Source organism: Mustela erminea, chromosome 10, assembly GCF_009829155.1.
Source record: "Mustela erminea isolate mMusErm1 chromosome 10, mMusErm1.Pri, whole genome shotgun sequence".
Classification (NCBI taxonomy): Eukaryota; Metazoa; Chordata; class Mammalia; order Carnivora; family Mustelidae; genus Mustela; species Mustela erminea.
The window spans coordinates 97,552,550-97,566,111 of NC_045623.1; the positions used below are offsets into that span (position 1 = coordinate 97,552,550).

Genomic DNA, 13,562 nt, shown 5'->3' on the forward strand with positions numbered 1-13,562 from the left:
ACAGTGAGGCTGATCCTGCCCTCCTGGCCTCATCCCTCGGTCGCAGGCCACTGCACTAGGCTTTCCTCAGCCACTTATGAGTCGGGGATGTTCCCTCCCTCTAGAGTGCGGCCCTCTCTGTCCCAGGGCCGGCTCCAATCCTCCCCGAGGCTCAGGTTACTTGTCTACCTTCTGGGAGTGACCTCAGCTGACCACCACCCACCCCTCCCCTCCACCACTTTCTGTCTCAGCCCCTGTTGGCCTGTCATGGCCCTGAGTGTGGTATACTCATGTATACCTGAGTGTGCGTGAGTGTGTGTGCCCATGAGAGTGCGTGAGTGTGGGTGTACGTAAGTGTTGCGTGAGTGTGTGCATGGGTGTGTGTACTTGAGTGTGCGTGTGTGCCCATAAGAGAGTATGCGTCAGTGTGTAAGTGTGCGTGTGTGCGTGAGTGCATGTGTGCGTGAGTGTGTGTGTCCATGAGAGTACGTGCGTGTGTGAGTGTGCACATGCATGTGTGCCCACAGGCTCCCCAGCTTCACCTGTGTTCTGTATGAGGTATGTCAATCACACCCCAAGAACATGGCTTTAACCAATGCCCTGCCACCAGAGAAAGGTGTCTTCCCGGTGCCGGCTGTGGCAGGAGGAGCTGGGACAAGGGGGCACAGAGGATGCTGTCTGAGAAGTGAAAGACATCCACAAATGTCAGGCATTACGACGTGACCAGCCTGCTTCGGCAGAGGCTCCAGCCCACGTGCCCGGGGAGCCCACCCCGCCAGCAGTCCCCCGACTGCGTGGGGGGCTCACTCCCCTACGGGCACAGAGGAAGCCCCAGGGTCGGGTCTCCACCTCACTGGGTCCTGGAGGCAGAGTCACAGCAAAGGACAGCTCACCAAGGAGGCGAGGCCGTCACGGAACGGACAGCCGCAGCACAGGACAGGCGCCATCATAACAGAACGCCCATGTACACCACACTTCACAGTTTACAAAGCTCTGTCCCACGGGAGGCCTCATTTCACCCTCAGGGCCGCCAGGAGGGGTGGGAGTTGGCATCCCCCTCTTACCCGGGGAACCGGAGGCCAGGGGACATCAAAAGCTGGGCCCAGGAGCCAGAGAGTGGACCGAGCACGGGGCGACAGCCCAGAGAGCCCGCCGAGGGACAGCACCCTTCCGCCGGGCAGGTGCTGACAGCGCGACCACTGTGCTGCCTCCCAGACAAGCCCCTAGACGGTGAACAAAGACGGGCGGGACTTGAGCCTGCCCTGCTCTCAGGCCCCTACCTGATCAGGCCCCTTCCACCGCACAGCCCAACAGACAGCTCAAATGCAACTGTCCCTGGAGCTCCGGCTCCTTCCCAGAGCTTGGTCTGTGAACACAACCCCCCTCCATCACCACGCCGCCCGAGCCCCTCTCCTCTCCTTCCCCCCGTGCCCACAGCCTATCAAGTCCTGGCAATTTATTACGATACATATTTTTTAATGATCTGACCTTCTCCTTCCAGATGGTGCCTTCCCTGCCTGTGATCGGGAGCGTTAAAGGAAATGGAGTTGTAGCTCCCCATCTGCCGCTGCCATTGTTCCTGTCACAAAACCACGGCAGCTGAGACCAAATTAGAAGGCTGTTGCAGTTGAAAATTGAAAGCCCGCTTGGGATAAGTGACATTAAGCACCGGCACTGTCGGCAGAGCCGAGGTTTCCAGGTGACATTAAGTGGGGGCTTATTCAGCGCCCAGCCCTGTTTGCCAGCACCCACTGAACGTAGCAGCACCCCGTGGGGCAGCGGGGGGAGCTCAAGGGCTGGAGGCCACGGCCCCTTCCACTCCCCCGACCTCCGTGCCCTCAGCGCATCCCCACTGGCGGCAGGACGCCGACTGCAGCAGATCCCAACTCGGCCTCCAGTTCCCTCCCTGTGTGACACAGAGCCAGACAGTGAACCTCTCGGAGTCCGCTGGCCCCTCCGGAAAATGCAGGAAATTATTCCAGCCATTCAAGGGTCCCTGTGAGTGCTGGGGGACAGAAAGTAGTATATGCCAGGCTCTCAAGACATCGGGAGATCGCTGTCTTGGAGTTGAGGAGTCTGCCTTACCGGGGGCTTGAGGGTGGCCACCGCCCCTCCACTGGGCTGAGCCGCCAGCCCCGCCCTGCTCCCCGACCCTACCCTGCCTCCCAAAGACCCTGTGCTCATGCCTGGAGCTGCGACTTTCCCACCGCTGCTATGATACTCAAGGGCGGCCTCCTGGGCCACCCTTCTCTACTTTCTAAATCCGAGGCTGCCCTCAAAGTTCCCCTTACACACAGAGCCACGGAGAGGCCACTGGCCAAGGCCACAGACATTGCAAACATCTGCCCGCAGAGACAGAGAGACACTGGTGCCCGGGGAAGGCCAGGCGAATGGCCGCGGTCACCCAGCTGGGGTGGGTGACCCACCACTGCCCGCTAAGGGCTTGGGCAGGTCCCAGTGCCCATGTCCACGTTGAGAGCCAGTGGAGAAGAGAGCTAGAATGAGCTCAGCACGCTGCCTGGGCCGCGCTCAGGACCCTCCCCTCGATCGTCACCAGGAGAAGGACGGGGGTCACTGGGAGGACTCATAGCCAAGTCAGAGGCAGAAGGAGGGCCAGGCCATGTCCTGCGAGGATATGTCCCTGTGCGCTTGGGACCAGCCCGCAGCCTGCCCAGCCCAGGTCCTCCGGGAAGGAAGGAATACGGAGTGCTGTGACGGGAAAGGCTCCAGGGACCGGGGGTAAGAGCCGCAAACACAGCACTCAAAGAGCTTCGGCTGAGGGGACACAGGCACGGAGTGCTGAAAGCCCCTAGCCATGCCTCTTCCTTCTCTGGGTCCCTTCCTGGAGCCTTTCTGAATAGGACACTAATTGGCAGAGGGGTGGGAGGGTGGCATGTCCCCTCCCTGTTCGGCACGGAATCACATGCGACCGTAGACAGGTCACTTTCCCATCCGTGAGATGCAGGCTCTCCCGTCCTAGGAGCTTCCTCCATAGGCCAGGTGCTGGCTGTCCCAGGGGGCTTCCACGCCCATCTCCCTATAGGAGCACCATGAGAGGGGCACTGACATTATCCCCACTTTCTGTTGGGGAAAGGCAAGTAAAGGCTAAATCATTTGCCCGAGATCACAGAGCTGGGAAGGGACAGAACCAAAAACTGACCCCAGACAGCCTGGATCCATTTCACGAGGTCCTAAGATCCCCAAATGTAAGGGGGAGAGGACCCCCAGAGCTCCAGTCTGAGTCCCCTCCCAGAGGCCTCTCCCTTGACCCCACGGCACTAGAGGGGCCCCGCTGGGATGTGAAGCTGGCCCCCAGATTCCCCAGGACACCCTGCCCTTTCCTCCCTAGGGGCAGAACTGACCCCCCATTCTGGATCCCAGGCACCCCCAGTCCAGCTCTCTCCTTCCTCAATGTTCAGTGGATTATGATCTCCATATGTGGTAGTCGGAAGAAGAGAAAGATCAAAAAAAAAAAAAAAATGAAAGGAATCACATCCTTTGTGAATAAATGTTTTTAACATATTCTATTACCAAAAGGCTCGTATTATTCCCCACCACACCCGACCAAGCACTGCAGGTTTAAGAAAAAAAAAAAAAAACTGGCAAAATAAAAGGAACAAATTATTCAAGCCCCAGGGGAACCCAGGCATTCAAATAAGATTTCAAATGACTCTCCTTCCATTAAAACTTCTGCTGCAGTGAAACCCGCGTGGAGATAAAGCAGCTGAGCGCGTCACAGGCAGCCAAGAAAGGAGAGGTCCACACCACTCGGCTCCACTGCCTCCAACGCCAAGCCCCACTCGGCAGAGCAGCTGGGCCTCAAACTGGAGACCGACCTGCCTTTAGAGCAGGTGTACAGTCGGACTCTGGTGTGCCCGAGACTGAACTGCTCCGTGGGTCAGCAGGGGAACCACGTCAGCCTTCCCTGGGGCTAGCGGTCGGCTGCCAGGGCTGGGGCTGTCTCTGCTTAATATCCTCTCTCCTCCCTCTGCAGCTCTCTTGGCCGCCCAGAAACATCCAGCAGAGGCTTGTGCCACGTCAGCACCAGATCAAGAAGGCCTCTGACCCTGGCTCCTTCAAAGCCACAAACTCCTCCCCATTTCCTCCCGCCTCCACAGGCCCTCTCGGCACAGCGGGCAGAACAATCCACTCAAGTAGAAACCAGACCAGATGCTGCCCAGCTCTCACCACTACAAGGAACAGCTGGCCATCACGCTCAGAAAAAGTTCCCTACATCTCGCCCTGGCTTTCTGGAAAACCTGCCTGTCCTTCCAACTGCCTACTTCTCTCCCTGTGATTCATCAGCTCTGGCCACCGCAGGACCTTTGCACTTGCTGTTCTGAAGCCTAGACTGCTTTGCCAGATTTCTGTTGGCTTTAGATGTCCCTTCCCAGGGGGCCTCCCTGATAGCAGTCCTGACCCCCAGGCTCGGTGACAGGCACGTCACCCAACTCTGTCCCCTAAATGGCTCCACCTCTCCCTGCTGATTTGCTCCTCATGTAATGCCTATCTGCCCCTCATAAATCAGAGCTTCCCTGAGAGCAGGGATCTTTCAGTTTTTGTCATTGCTCTTTTCCCCACACCCAAAATCACAGTAAAGACTCATTCCATAATTATTTTTTTAATTGATGAAAGCCAGGGTCAAAGGTCCTCTCTTCTTTCCAGAAACATCTCAAAACCTATAATAAGATCACACCGAAAAAACAACAATGAAACAAAAAATGTCCCCGTTATTGGCCAGAAGCAGCAAACGGGAATTCTGGTACACCACAGGAACTAGTAGCTCTAACGGGCAAGTATAAAGTCCTTACAGCTGGACACACTTGCAGTTTGCAGACAGAAACTCTCCCAGTGGGGGTTGGCAGAGGGACGGCGGTCCCAAGTGGACTCTGGCGGATTGTCCAGGGTCGGAGCACAGCTCTGCCCCTTCCTGCTGTGTGAGCTCGGGCAAGTCACTGCACCTCTCTGAGTCTCAGAGCCCTCCACTGCACAAGGGGGTCCACAACAGAACCTACCTTCAAGAGTTATCATCAATGGGAAAAGAAAGAGACGCGTAAAATGCTTAGAAAACCGTCAACCATGTAGGACGCGCTCTGTAAACATTGTCTTGTTTATCTAAGTAATCATTATGGGATGCACAAGACAAAAGAAAAATAACAAAGAGGCCCTGGTTGAGAATCAGTTTAATCTAACCTGCACTGCTTTGTTTTTTCCTTTGGGTAACAGTTTGATTGAGAAAGAATCCGGTTACCATAAAGCCCACCTTTTTAAAGTCTTCGCATCAAGGTTTCTAGCATATTCCGCACTACCTAGGTTTGAAACATTCGCATCACCCCACGGAAAGAAAGTCTCTCAGCAGCCACGCCCTGACCAGCCCCCCAGGGCCCTGACAACTGCTCCTCGACATCATCGGTTGCCATCACTTTACAGACAGGGAAACTGAGGCTCGGACAGCGGCCGTGACTTGTGCAGTGTTACTACGCAGAGCCTCAGGACTCAGGACCCTGGCTCCCATGTTTCTCCATGGCACCGCCTACCTCCAACTCAGAAGCGTCCCTGCCCCCACGCACCCACGCATGCACACCCCAAGCCTCCCTGCTCCGCACCCCTGGCCCCTGACGCACTCTCCCCAGGGCTTTACTCACGGAGTCCGATCTTGGCCAAGTGCAACCTGTTGACCCAGGAGATCTTGCTCAGGGGGTTGGGGGTGATGAAGACCACCATGAAGCTGATGGGGCGGCCGGACCTGCGGCGAGACGGGGAGGAGTGTGAGTGCCCAGAACTAGCTCCTGGTTGTTGCCGCCACCACGGGCACCGGCCGTGGCACCAGCTCCGCTCAGAGCATCACTGCGAGGCCAGAAAGGCTGGAGCCCCAGCCAAGCCTCTGTCCCCTGGGGGCAGAGTCCCCCCACCCACCATGGCGGTCTCTCCGCAAAGCCACCGGGCCATGCTCCCCAGCCCAGTCCCCCACCCCCAGGCTTGGTGCCTAGTGACTCGAGAGGCCCTTCCAGGGCCCCCCAGTCAGTTTTCCTCGGGCCTCACCAGACACACGTACACATCCAACAGGGGAGCCTCTGCCAGGAGAAACGGGCTCCCGTCAGCCTGCTCCCAGCGCCCAGTGCCCCAGTGTGGGTGCTCCGTGAATGTGTGCAGAATGGACATGTGAACAAATGAGCTTGTGATGGACTTGGGCAGCTAGAGGTCACTGTTGTCACACTACTGTCCTCTCATCTCGAAGCAGTGGGTCCTCTGGGGCCTGTTCTCTATGGTGGAGGGGGGGGAATTCAGGGAGGGGGACGGGGCCAGTGTCACTGACTCTTCCATGGGAGAAAGGGATGCAGGGGCAGGAAGGGGCTGCATCAGGGGAACGGCGGCCAGATCCCAACTCAGAGCCTTGCTCCTCTGCCTCTGAGACTCCAGCCTGGAGCCTCATATCTTGGGCTCCTGGGCTTGTGGCCTTACCTCAAACGACAGTGCTCCAACCTTCCTAGCCCTGCAGCCAGTGTGCCTGTAATGCTCTGTTCCCCAAGTCCCCCCATCCTCAAGTTCAAATCCAGGCTGTGAGCCCCCAAGCAGCACCAGCCTAGGCTTCAGGTCAGAGCCCGGCTCGACCTCCTACTCTGCAGCCGGCGGCGTGGGGGCTATTTGACTCTTGGAGCCTCCCGGCCCTCATCGGCAAACTGGCGTTCAGCTAGCCTTCCCTGTCTCTGCCACACCTGTCATCAATTCCACAAACATCAGCTGAGGGTCTACAGGGCACAAGCGCCAGGGTGGGCATTTGGGGCCAGGGCCCATGTGGTGCAGGGGGGAGGCCGGGTCCATGAGGGGACCCAGGGCCTTGTCTCAGGGCTCTGTGCCATCTGCAGGAAAAAGGTCACAGCACAAATGGAACTAACCAATAGCAGAGCGTCTAGGTCCTGAGTCTCCTAACAGAGGATACGCTTAAGCCAGGTACGAACTGGACATTCATTTCTTCATTCATTCATTCATTGGATCATAAGCACCCCCTCCATGCCAAACGCCGTGCTGGGCAGGGCCCGCAGGGTGTACACACCCACGCCCACGACCACCCTGATGAAGAGGTCCACTCCGGGTGACCCCTCCCCGCGTCCCCCCACCTCCCGCAGTGGCCATTCCCCATCTCACTTGTCGGGTTTTCCAGGAAGCAGGAGCCTGAGACGACACTTGTTGGCCGAGTGGATCTCCTCCTCCTTCACCCGCATTAGCCTCTGCAGGGCCAAGCACCAGTCTTGAGCCACGGTCATGTTCAGGTTCTAGGGTGGAGGATGCCAGTGAGATCACCACAAGGCCCGAAGCCACACGGGAGCCTAGAGCATTCAGGGGGCCCCGGGGGAGAGGAGCTGGGGAGCTCGACAGGGACCCCTGACTCAGCCACGGCAGGTGGATGGCCCCCTGGGCTGCAGGCCCAGACAGGCTTCCCAGCCCTCATTCAGACCCCACCTGGCTCCCCTCCTTCGAGAGGGATACAACCTCCCAGCCAGCTTCCTCTCCAGCCTTGGGGTGAGGTCCAGGAAGGGGCTGCGAGGCTGACTGGTCACTGTGCAGAGAACAAAAAATCACCACGCACCCAGACCCTACTTAACCCCCTTCGGAGCTTCACCCTGAACCAGAGGCCACCTACCAGGCGTCCAGGTAGCAGCGGGGAGCTGGCTGTAGCTGCTCCTCCTGCCTGCAGGGTTCAGAAACCAGGAGCATGCCTGGGGCCTGAGCTAAGACCTGAGCCCTCTTCCACCCTGCCTGCTGAGGCTGGGCACTGCCCAAGGGAGGAGCCCAAGCCCCACAGAACCGGGCTGGGCTTGGGTACCTGGTAGGTGCCGTGCAGTGTGCTGATGAGGAAGGTTATCTGCTCAACCACAGCCAGATCTTTCTGCAGGTCCTGCAGCTCCTGGAAGAGGCGCGGGGGGCCGAAATACACCTTATCTGGGCAGAGAAGAGACCCAACTCAACTTCACAGGTGGAGGAGGGGTTAACTAGGACCCAAGTGTCCATTCACTGGAAAAAGGAAGACCGTCACCCTGGAGATATGGCACTACAGACACAGGAGGAGACATTGCCAGGCTCTTGACCTGGTGGAGTTCCCAGTCTACGTGACGAGGGGGGAAGGAAGCAGAGATCTAATCACAGGTAGTCTAGCATCTGGGTCCAGGCCACACTCATAGAGTCACAGGAGGCCAGAAGACTAAGAACCAACTGTGCTGGCAAGAAGTAAGGAACCTTCACAGGGCCAGGCATGTGGTGGGCATGCTGCCATAAAAGGAGAACAGCATATGCAAAGGGACAGTGGTTTGAGGAAGCCCACAGACAGCGAAGTGTTCACAGATGTACTGAGGACCTACTATGTGCCAGGTTCCATTCCAACTGTTAGATAGCTGTAAATAAGACAGAAAGGACCCCTGTTCTTTTATTATTATTATTATTATTAAGATTTTATTTATTTATTTGACAGATAAAGATCACAAGTAGGCATAGAGGTAGGCAGAGAGAGATGCAGGCTCCCCACTGAGCAAAGAGCCCAATATGGGGCTCAAACCCAGGACCCTGAGATCATGACCTGAGCTGAAGGCAGAGGCTTTAACCCACTGAGCCACCCAGGCACCCCAGGATCCCTGTTCTTAGAGAACTTATGACCTAGGTGAAGGGGGAGAGGGGGACCAATTAACAACCACAACTGAAGAAAGGCACTAGGAGGAAAGATATCAGGCCAAGGGGACAGTGAGGGTGCCCAGATCTCTGGGGATGATACAGATGTGGTGCTGGGGCACGGGAGACAAGCAGCAAGAGACAAAGCAGGAAGGAGCAGCAGGCCAGGAGGGGAAGTCCTTGAATGCCGTGCTAGAGACTTTGGGCTGTATTCTTGAGGCCCCGGTCTCTCGCGCTGGGGTCTTATGGAACCCTGGGGGGAGGGCTTACTTGGGGTTTTCATCTAGAGGATGGTGAGAAAAACAGATGTACTTCCTGAGTCTCCTGGATGTGGTGACTTTCAGGCCACGTTTTGCTGCACAGGGTCAGGGCCCCAGCGGACTCTGGTCAAGAGCAAGGAGCGCCTGGATGGTCTCCAAGTAACGAGAGGGGAGCGAGGGGGCCTGGCAGGGAAGTGATGCCTCACACCCAAAGAGCAAAGACCGACTCTGCGGTGAGCCTAGTGGGCAAGCTGGTGGGCAGCTCTGGTCACCATAGGGCACCCTAGGGGAGAGTTCCAGAGGCCCTGAGAGAACCTGTCCCCGAAGAGGTCCATAGCCACGTCGTGAGCAACAGGGTTCCCGCAAAACAACGGCATCCGCCACATTAAACAAATGCCGTTAATTTGAATCGTGATGTGTTGTAGCTTCACGGTCATCCCACTTCTGATTCTGTTTTGGTTTTATGGTTGTCCAGGGGATAGAAGCATCAGAACTTTCTCACACCTAGTCTTGTCTTTGCGCATATCTGAATAAAAAATCATTCAAGGCCAACTAGGATTCAAGAAGAATTCTTTCTAGGGTGCCTGGGTGGCTCAGTGGGTTAAGCCTCTGCCTTCGGCTCGGGTCATGATCTCAGGGTTCCGGGATCGAGCCCCGCATCGGGCTCTCTGCCCGGCAGGGAGCCTGTTTCCTCCTCTCTCTCTGCCTGCCTCTCTGCCTACTTGTGATCTCTCTGTCAAGTAAATAAATAAAATCTTAAAAAAGAAAGGGAAAAAAAAGAAGAATGAAGAATTCTTTCTTTTTCCCTTGAAAGGAGTCAGGCCACGTAGTAATCTCATTCAAGAAACACGGCAGTGATGGTAGGGCCCCAGGGTGGCTGGTAGCCATAAGGTGGGGTCAAGCTAGGGCTGAAGGCATCTCTGGGGAGGACAAAGGAGGCCCTTCGCTGGGGGTGGGGGAGGGGGAGGGTGCTTCTGGAAACCACCAAATAGCCCTTCCTGCTCACAGACCCAGGAGAAGGGACCCAGCAACTGGGGGTGGGTGCAACCGGCCAGCCTGGCCCTCAGAGAGCGACACTGCACGGTGCTATCCCTCCCACTCTATTGCCAGAATTGCCCGCAGCCCAGAAAGGCACTGTCCCAGGTCATACCCTAGACAGAGCCGGGCCAGTGGGCAGGGGAGCCAGCGCCTGTGGAAGGGGCCTCCAGCCCAGCTCCTCCCTGCCAGCCCCGCATCTGGGGTCTTCCCTTCACTCAACAAACAGCGGTCAACACCCCCTGCCCACCGGCCCCAGGAAAGGGCTGCCACCAACCATCACCAGGGAAGCTGACCACAGAACAGAACCGGGCCTTGAGCGCTCAGGACAGGGGGCCTGGCCCAATCCAAAGGAATCAGGAAAGGCTTCCCTGCAGAGGTGTCATCTAAGCTAGGCTGAGTAAAGGCAAAGGAGACCGAAGTAGGACAGCAGAAGGGTCCGCAGAAGGGCGGAGGCTGGGAGAAGGCCCTAGGGCAGGAGGGGCTCTGCCCCTCGGGAACAGAGAGGTGGGTGTGGCCACACCAGGGGAAGGTGGAGTACGGAGAGGACGGGGCAGAGTCTCGGGGAAGAACAGCAGCCAGGAGCCTCCGCACCGGACCAGGCGTGCTGGGGACGGCCACCACGGAGATGGACAGAGGTGCACAGCCGAGAGGCTGCCCAGGCCCTCCCTCCGAGTTCTCATTCCTCTCGTGCCAGAAAAGTCGGAGCCAGACAGCCCTGAAGTTGGGCCCTGAGGGTCGAGGAGCCTAGGGGAGTGTCACCTGGGCCCCTCACTGCACAGACAGGGGAACTACGGCACAGAGAGGAGGGCCAGCCACTGAGGTCCCATGGGGGCAGGCAATGGTCAAGCACCGACACAAGAGCCTCTCTGGAACTCAAAGGCATCACATGTGTGCACTCGTGCAGGCACATGTGTAGGCACGCATCACGCATGTGCACTTATATAGACACACATCACGCATGTACGCTCGTGTAGGCACATGTGTAGGCACACAGGTGCAGGGGGGTGTCGGGGTGGGGGGCAGGGACAGTGTCCGGTGCACAGGATGGAGGCGTGACTCTGGAGTGCGAATGAGCAGCTGGGGGTCTGGGTGCGCTCTATGTAGGGTGGGGCTGCGAACCGGCCAAAGCCTCTCGGCCTGGGGGCCCATCGGTCCAGGGCTTGCACACCGGGCCCCCAGGCCTGGGCAGGTGTCCCACAGGCAGCCGCGGGCCGGGTACTCACTCTGGGCCTGGCCCACGGCAGAGGCCTTCTTGGCGCCCGCATGCTGGATGAGCACGTTGTCCTTGTCGTAGGAGCCGCTCTCCTGGCCCACCTCCACCACCTGCACCTGGGGCAGCGCCGTGTTCCACTTCACCACGTACTTGGGCCCCAGGGGCACCAGGCTGCTGATCTCCAGCTGGCCCCTGCCAGGACAGACAGGAGGCGATCCTGGAGAGCCTGCAGCAGCCCAGGCCCAGAGCCAGCCCAGAACACGCTCCTCAGCACACCAACTCAGCCAGGCCCCCTCGCTGCACAAGCACAAGACCTCGGGCCCAAACCAAGCTGGGAGGAGCAGGGAGCCATGGATGAGGCGCAAGCCCTGGGGTGCCCAGGCCCCAGCCCAGATCCAGAATCACATGCCCTGAGGCCCCGAGCCCCCAAACCCATACCTGTTGTTGGCAGGCCTGAGGAAAAAGACAAAATGGAAAGGAAGGTCATTCCTGTTACTGAGTGATCTCTAGGGGGCTGAGACCGGTGGAGGCCAGCCACGGGGCTGGGCCAGGCATGCACATCAGGGACCACAGGAAGGCCTTCTCCCCGAGCTGGCCACTGGCCTCCAGTCACCTGTGATTCCCACAAGGGCCCTGCTAGGAAGCCTGTATTCATCCAGACAGGGACACCGACGTGCGGACAGGTCATGTGACTCACACCAATGTCACCTAAGCTGATCCCTCCCACCCCGCAACATGGGCCGCCAGCCCGCCCTGCCCCACTCACACCAGGCTAGACCCTGAGCGGCAGGGGGCAGAGCAGGTGTTCTCCAGAAAGAGTGCCTGAAAAATCACAGCGCAGGAGTCAGGGAGGGAGGGAATGAGCGAGCCTTAAGCACCACCACAGTGAGTGGGGACAGAAGCTTCTTCCCCTGAGTCCCCTACCAGTGCCAGGTCTCCTCCAGACCTGCGAACTGGCAGAAAGGTAGATCCCAGTAAGTCTGATGGATGGACGGACGGATAGGTGGACGGAGGGTGAGTGAGCCTGGGAGTCCCCGGACAGCGCTGCTCCAGGTGCCTGAGCCACAGCCTGAGAGTCCCCGGACAGCGATGCTCCAGGTGCCTGAGCCACAGTCCCCAAATCTGCTCCATGGCCATGCCCACCCTGGCCGACTCTGGGTGCAGAGCCGACCTCAGGGGCTCCAGCCAAGAGGTACAGGTAACGCCCCTTTGGACCTCAGTTACCGTCTTCGTATCGGTGTTTCAGCGAGGATTTTTAAAGCTCTGTCAGCTACCAGGAGCGGAGTCTCCTCCATTTGAGGGGTTAAGAGCCCCATCTGGACTGGCCCCAGCCAGAGTGCATCTAGCACAATCCCTTGGCCACAGGCTCAAGCAGAGGACGCAAGTGAGTGAATGGCGCCAGGTGGGGACCGAGAAGCTGGCAGAGCACAAGACCCAGTAAGGAGGCCGTGTGACCCAGTGACAGGCCCCTGTGGCCCTGAGCAAGGTGGGCCTGGAATGCTGGCTCTTCAAATTTTCAAGAGAAGTCAAAAATGTCTCAGTCTTTGTGTGAACTCTCTGTGTGAGCCCCAGTAAAAGACCTCTGGAGGCCTGACGAAAGCCAGGGGTACAATAGCCCTCACCCCACCCAGGTTCTAGTTCTTTCGGGCACAGCCTGGAAGCCCAGCTCCGGGCATTTCCAACACCTCAATCTCAGACAGGAGGCCAGGCTCCATGGGGGAGACAGTGCCCGGGGGAAGTGGTGGCAAAATCTCTTGAATCCCAGGGTGGTTGAAACCTGGGAAGCTGTTCAGTGACCAACAGCAGAGTTCTAGAACAGACCACTCTGCAAGATGGACAGCCGCTAGCCCAAAGGCCAGGGGTGGCCCAGGACAAACACTCCAGATGCTCAGGGGAATAGGGACAGAGCAGGCCAAAAGGGACGGGAGAGGAAGCCAGAATGTCTCAAACCCAAATCAAGCCCCTCGCCGGGACGGCCAGTCCCTCGCAGAGAGGCCAGTTCAGCAACTGGGACACAACGGCGGGGGTGGGGGCAGTCCCTGCAGCGGAGCTACGACCCAAGCCCACTTACTTGAAATTGATGTTGGCGCAGACCAGCATGTCGTTGAGCAGGAAGACCCTGCGCTCCTTGGACTTGATCAGCTGCCCGCGGTCGCCGTACACGGTCTCTGTCAGCGTCTCACACAGGAGCAGCTGCCGCTGACCCGAGGTCAAGAGCTGCGAGAGGGAGACAGAGCAGAGTGAACACGAGCAACGCGCCCGCTGCCACGCGGACGTCACCGCGCCCAAAAGGCAGAATCCTCTCGCTGCGTGCAGAAGAGACCGGGGCCGGGAGAGGCAGAGGAGAAAGGTGGTGAGTGGTGAGAGGCACCGGGGAGGAGGCCAGAGGACCGCACACCGGGGTCTCTGAC

General features: G+C 58.3%; 1 protein-coding gene across 12 annotated transcripts in view; it reads right to left on the reverse strand.

Annotated features, from left to right (window-relative positions):
• ARHGEF10L (Rho guanine nucleotide exchange factor 10 like) overlaps positions 1–13,562 on the reverse strand; it is a 155,312-nt gene that overhangs the window by 42,229 nt on the left and 99,521 nt on the right. For 9 of the 12 annotated variants that reach the window (XM_032361134.1, XM_032361139.1, XM_032361131.1 and 6 more), the window contains 6 exons: positions 13,223–13,368; positions 11,590–11,604; positions 11,162–11,343; positions 7,805–7,920; positions 7,126–7,253; positions 5,625–5,725 (listed from right to left, as the gene is read on the reverse strand). In XM_032361134.1, the coding sequence (XP_032217025.1) occupies positions 5,625–5,725; positions 7,126–7,253; positions 7,805–7,920; positions 11,162–11,343; positions 11,590–11,604; positions 13,223–13,368 (688 nt within the window). The remainder of the gene's footprint in view (positions 1–5,624; positions 5,726–7,125; positions 7,254–7,804; positions 7,921–11,161; positions 11,344–11,589; positions 11,605–13,222; positions 13,369–13,562) is intronic. The other 3 variants (XM_032361140.1, XM_032361138.1, XM_032361142.1) reach the window with 1 other exon arrangement.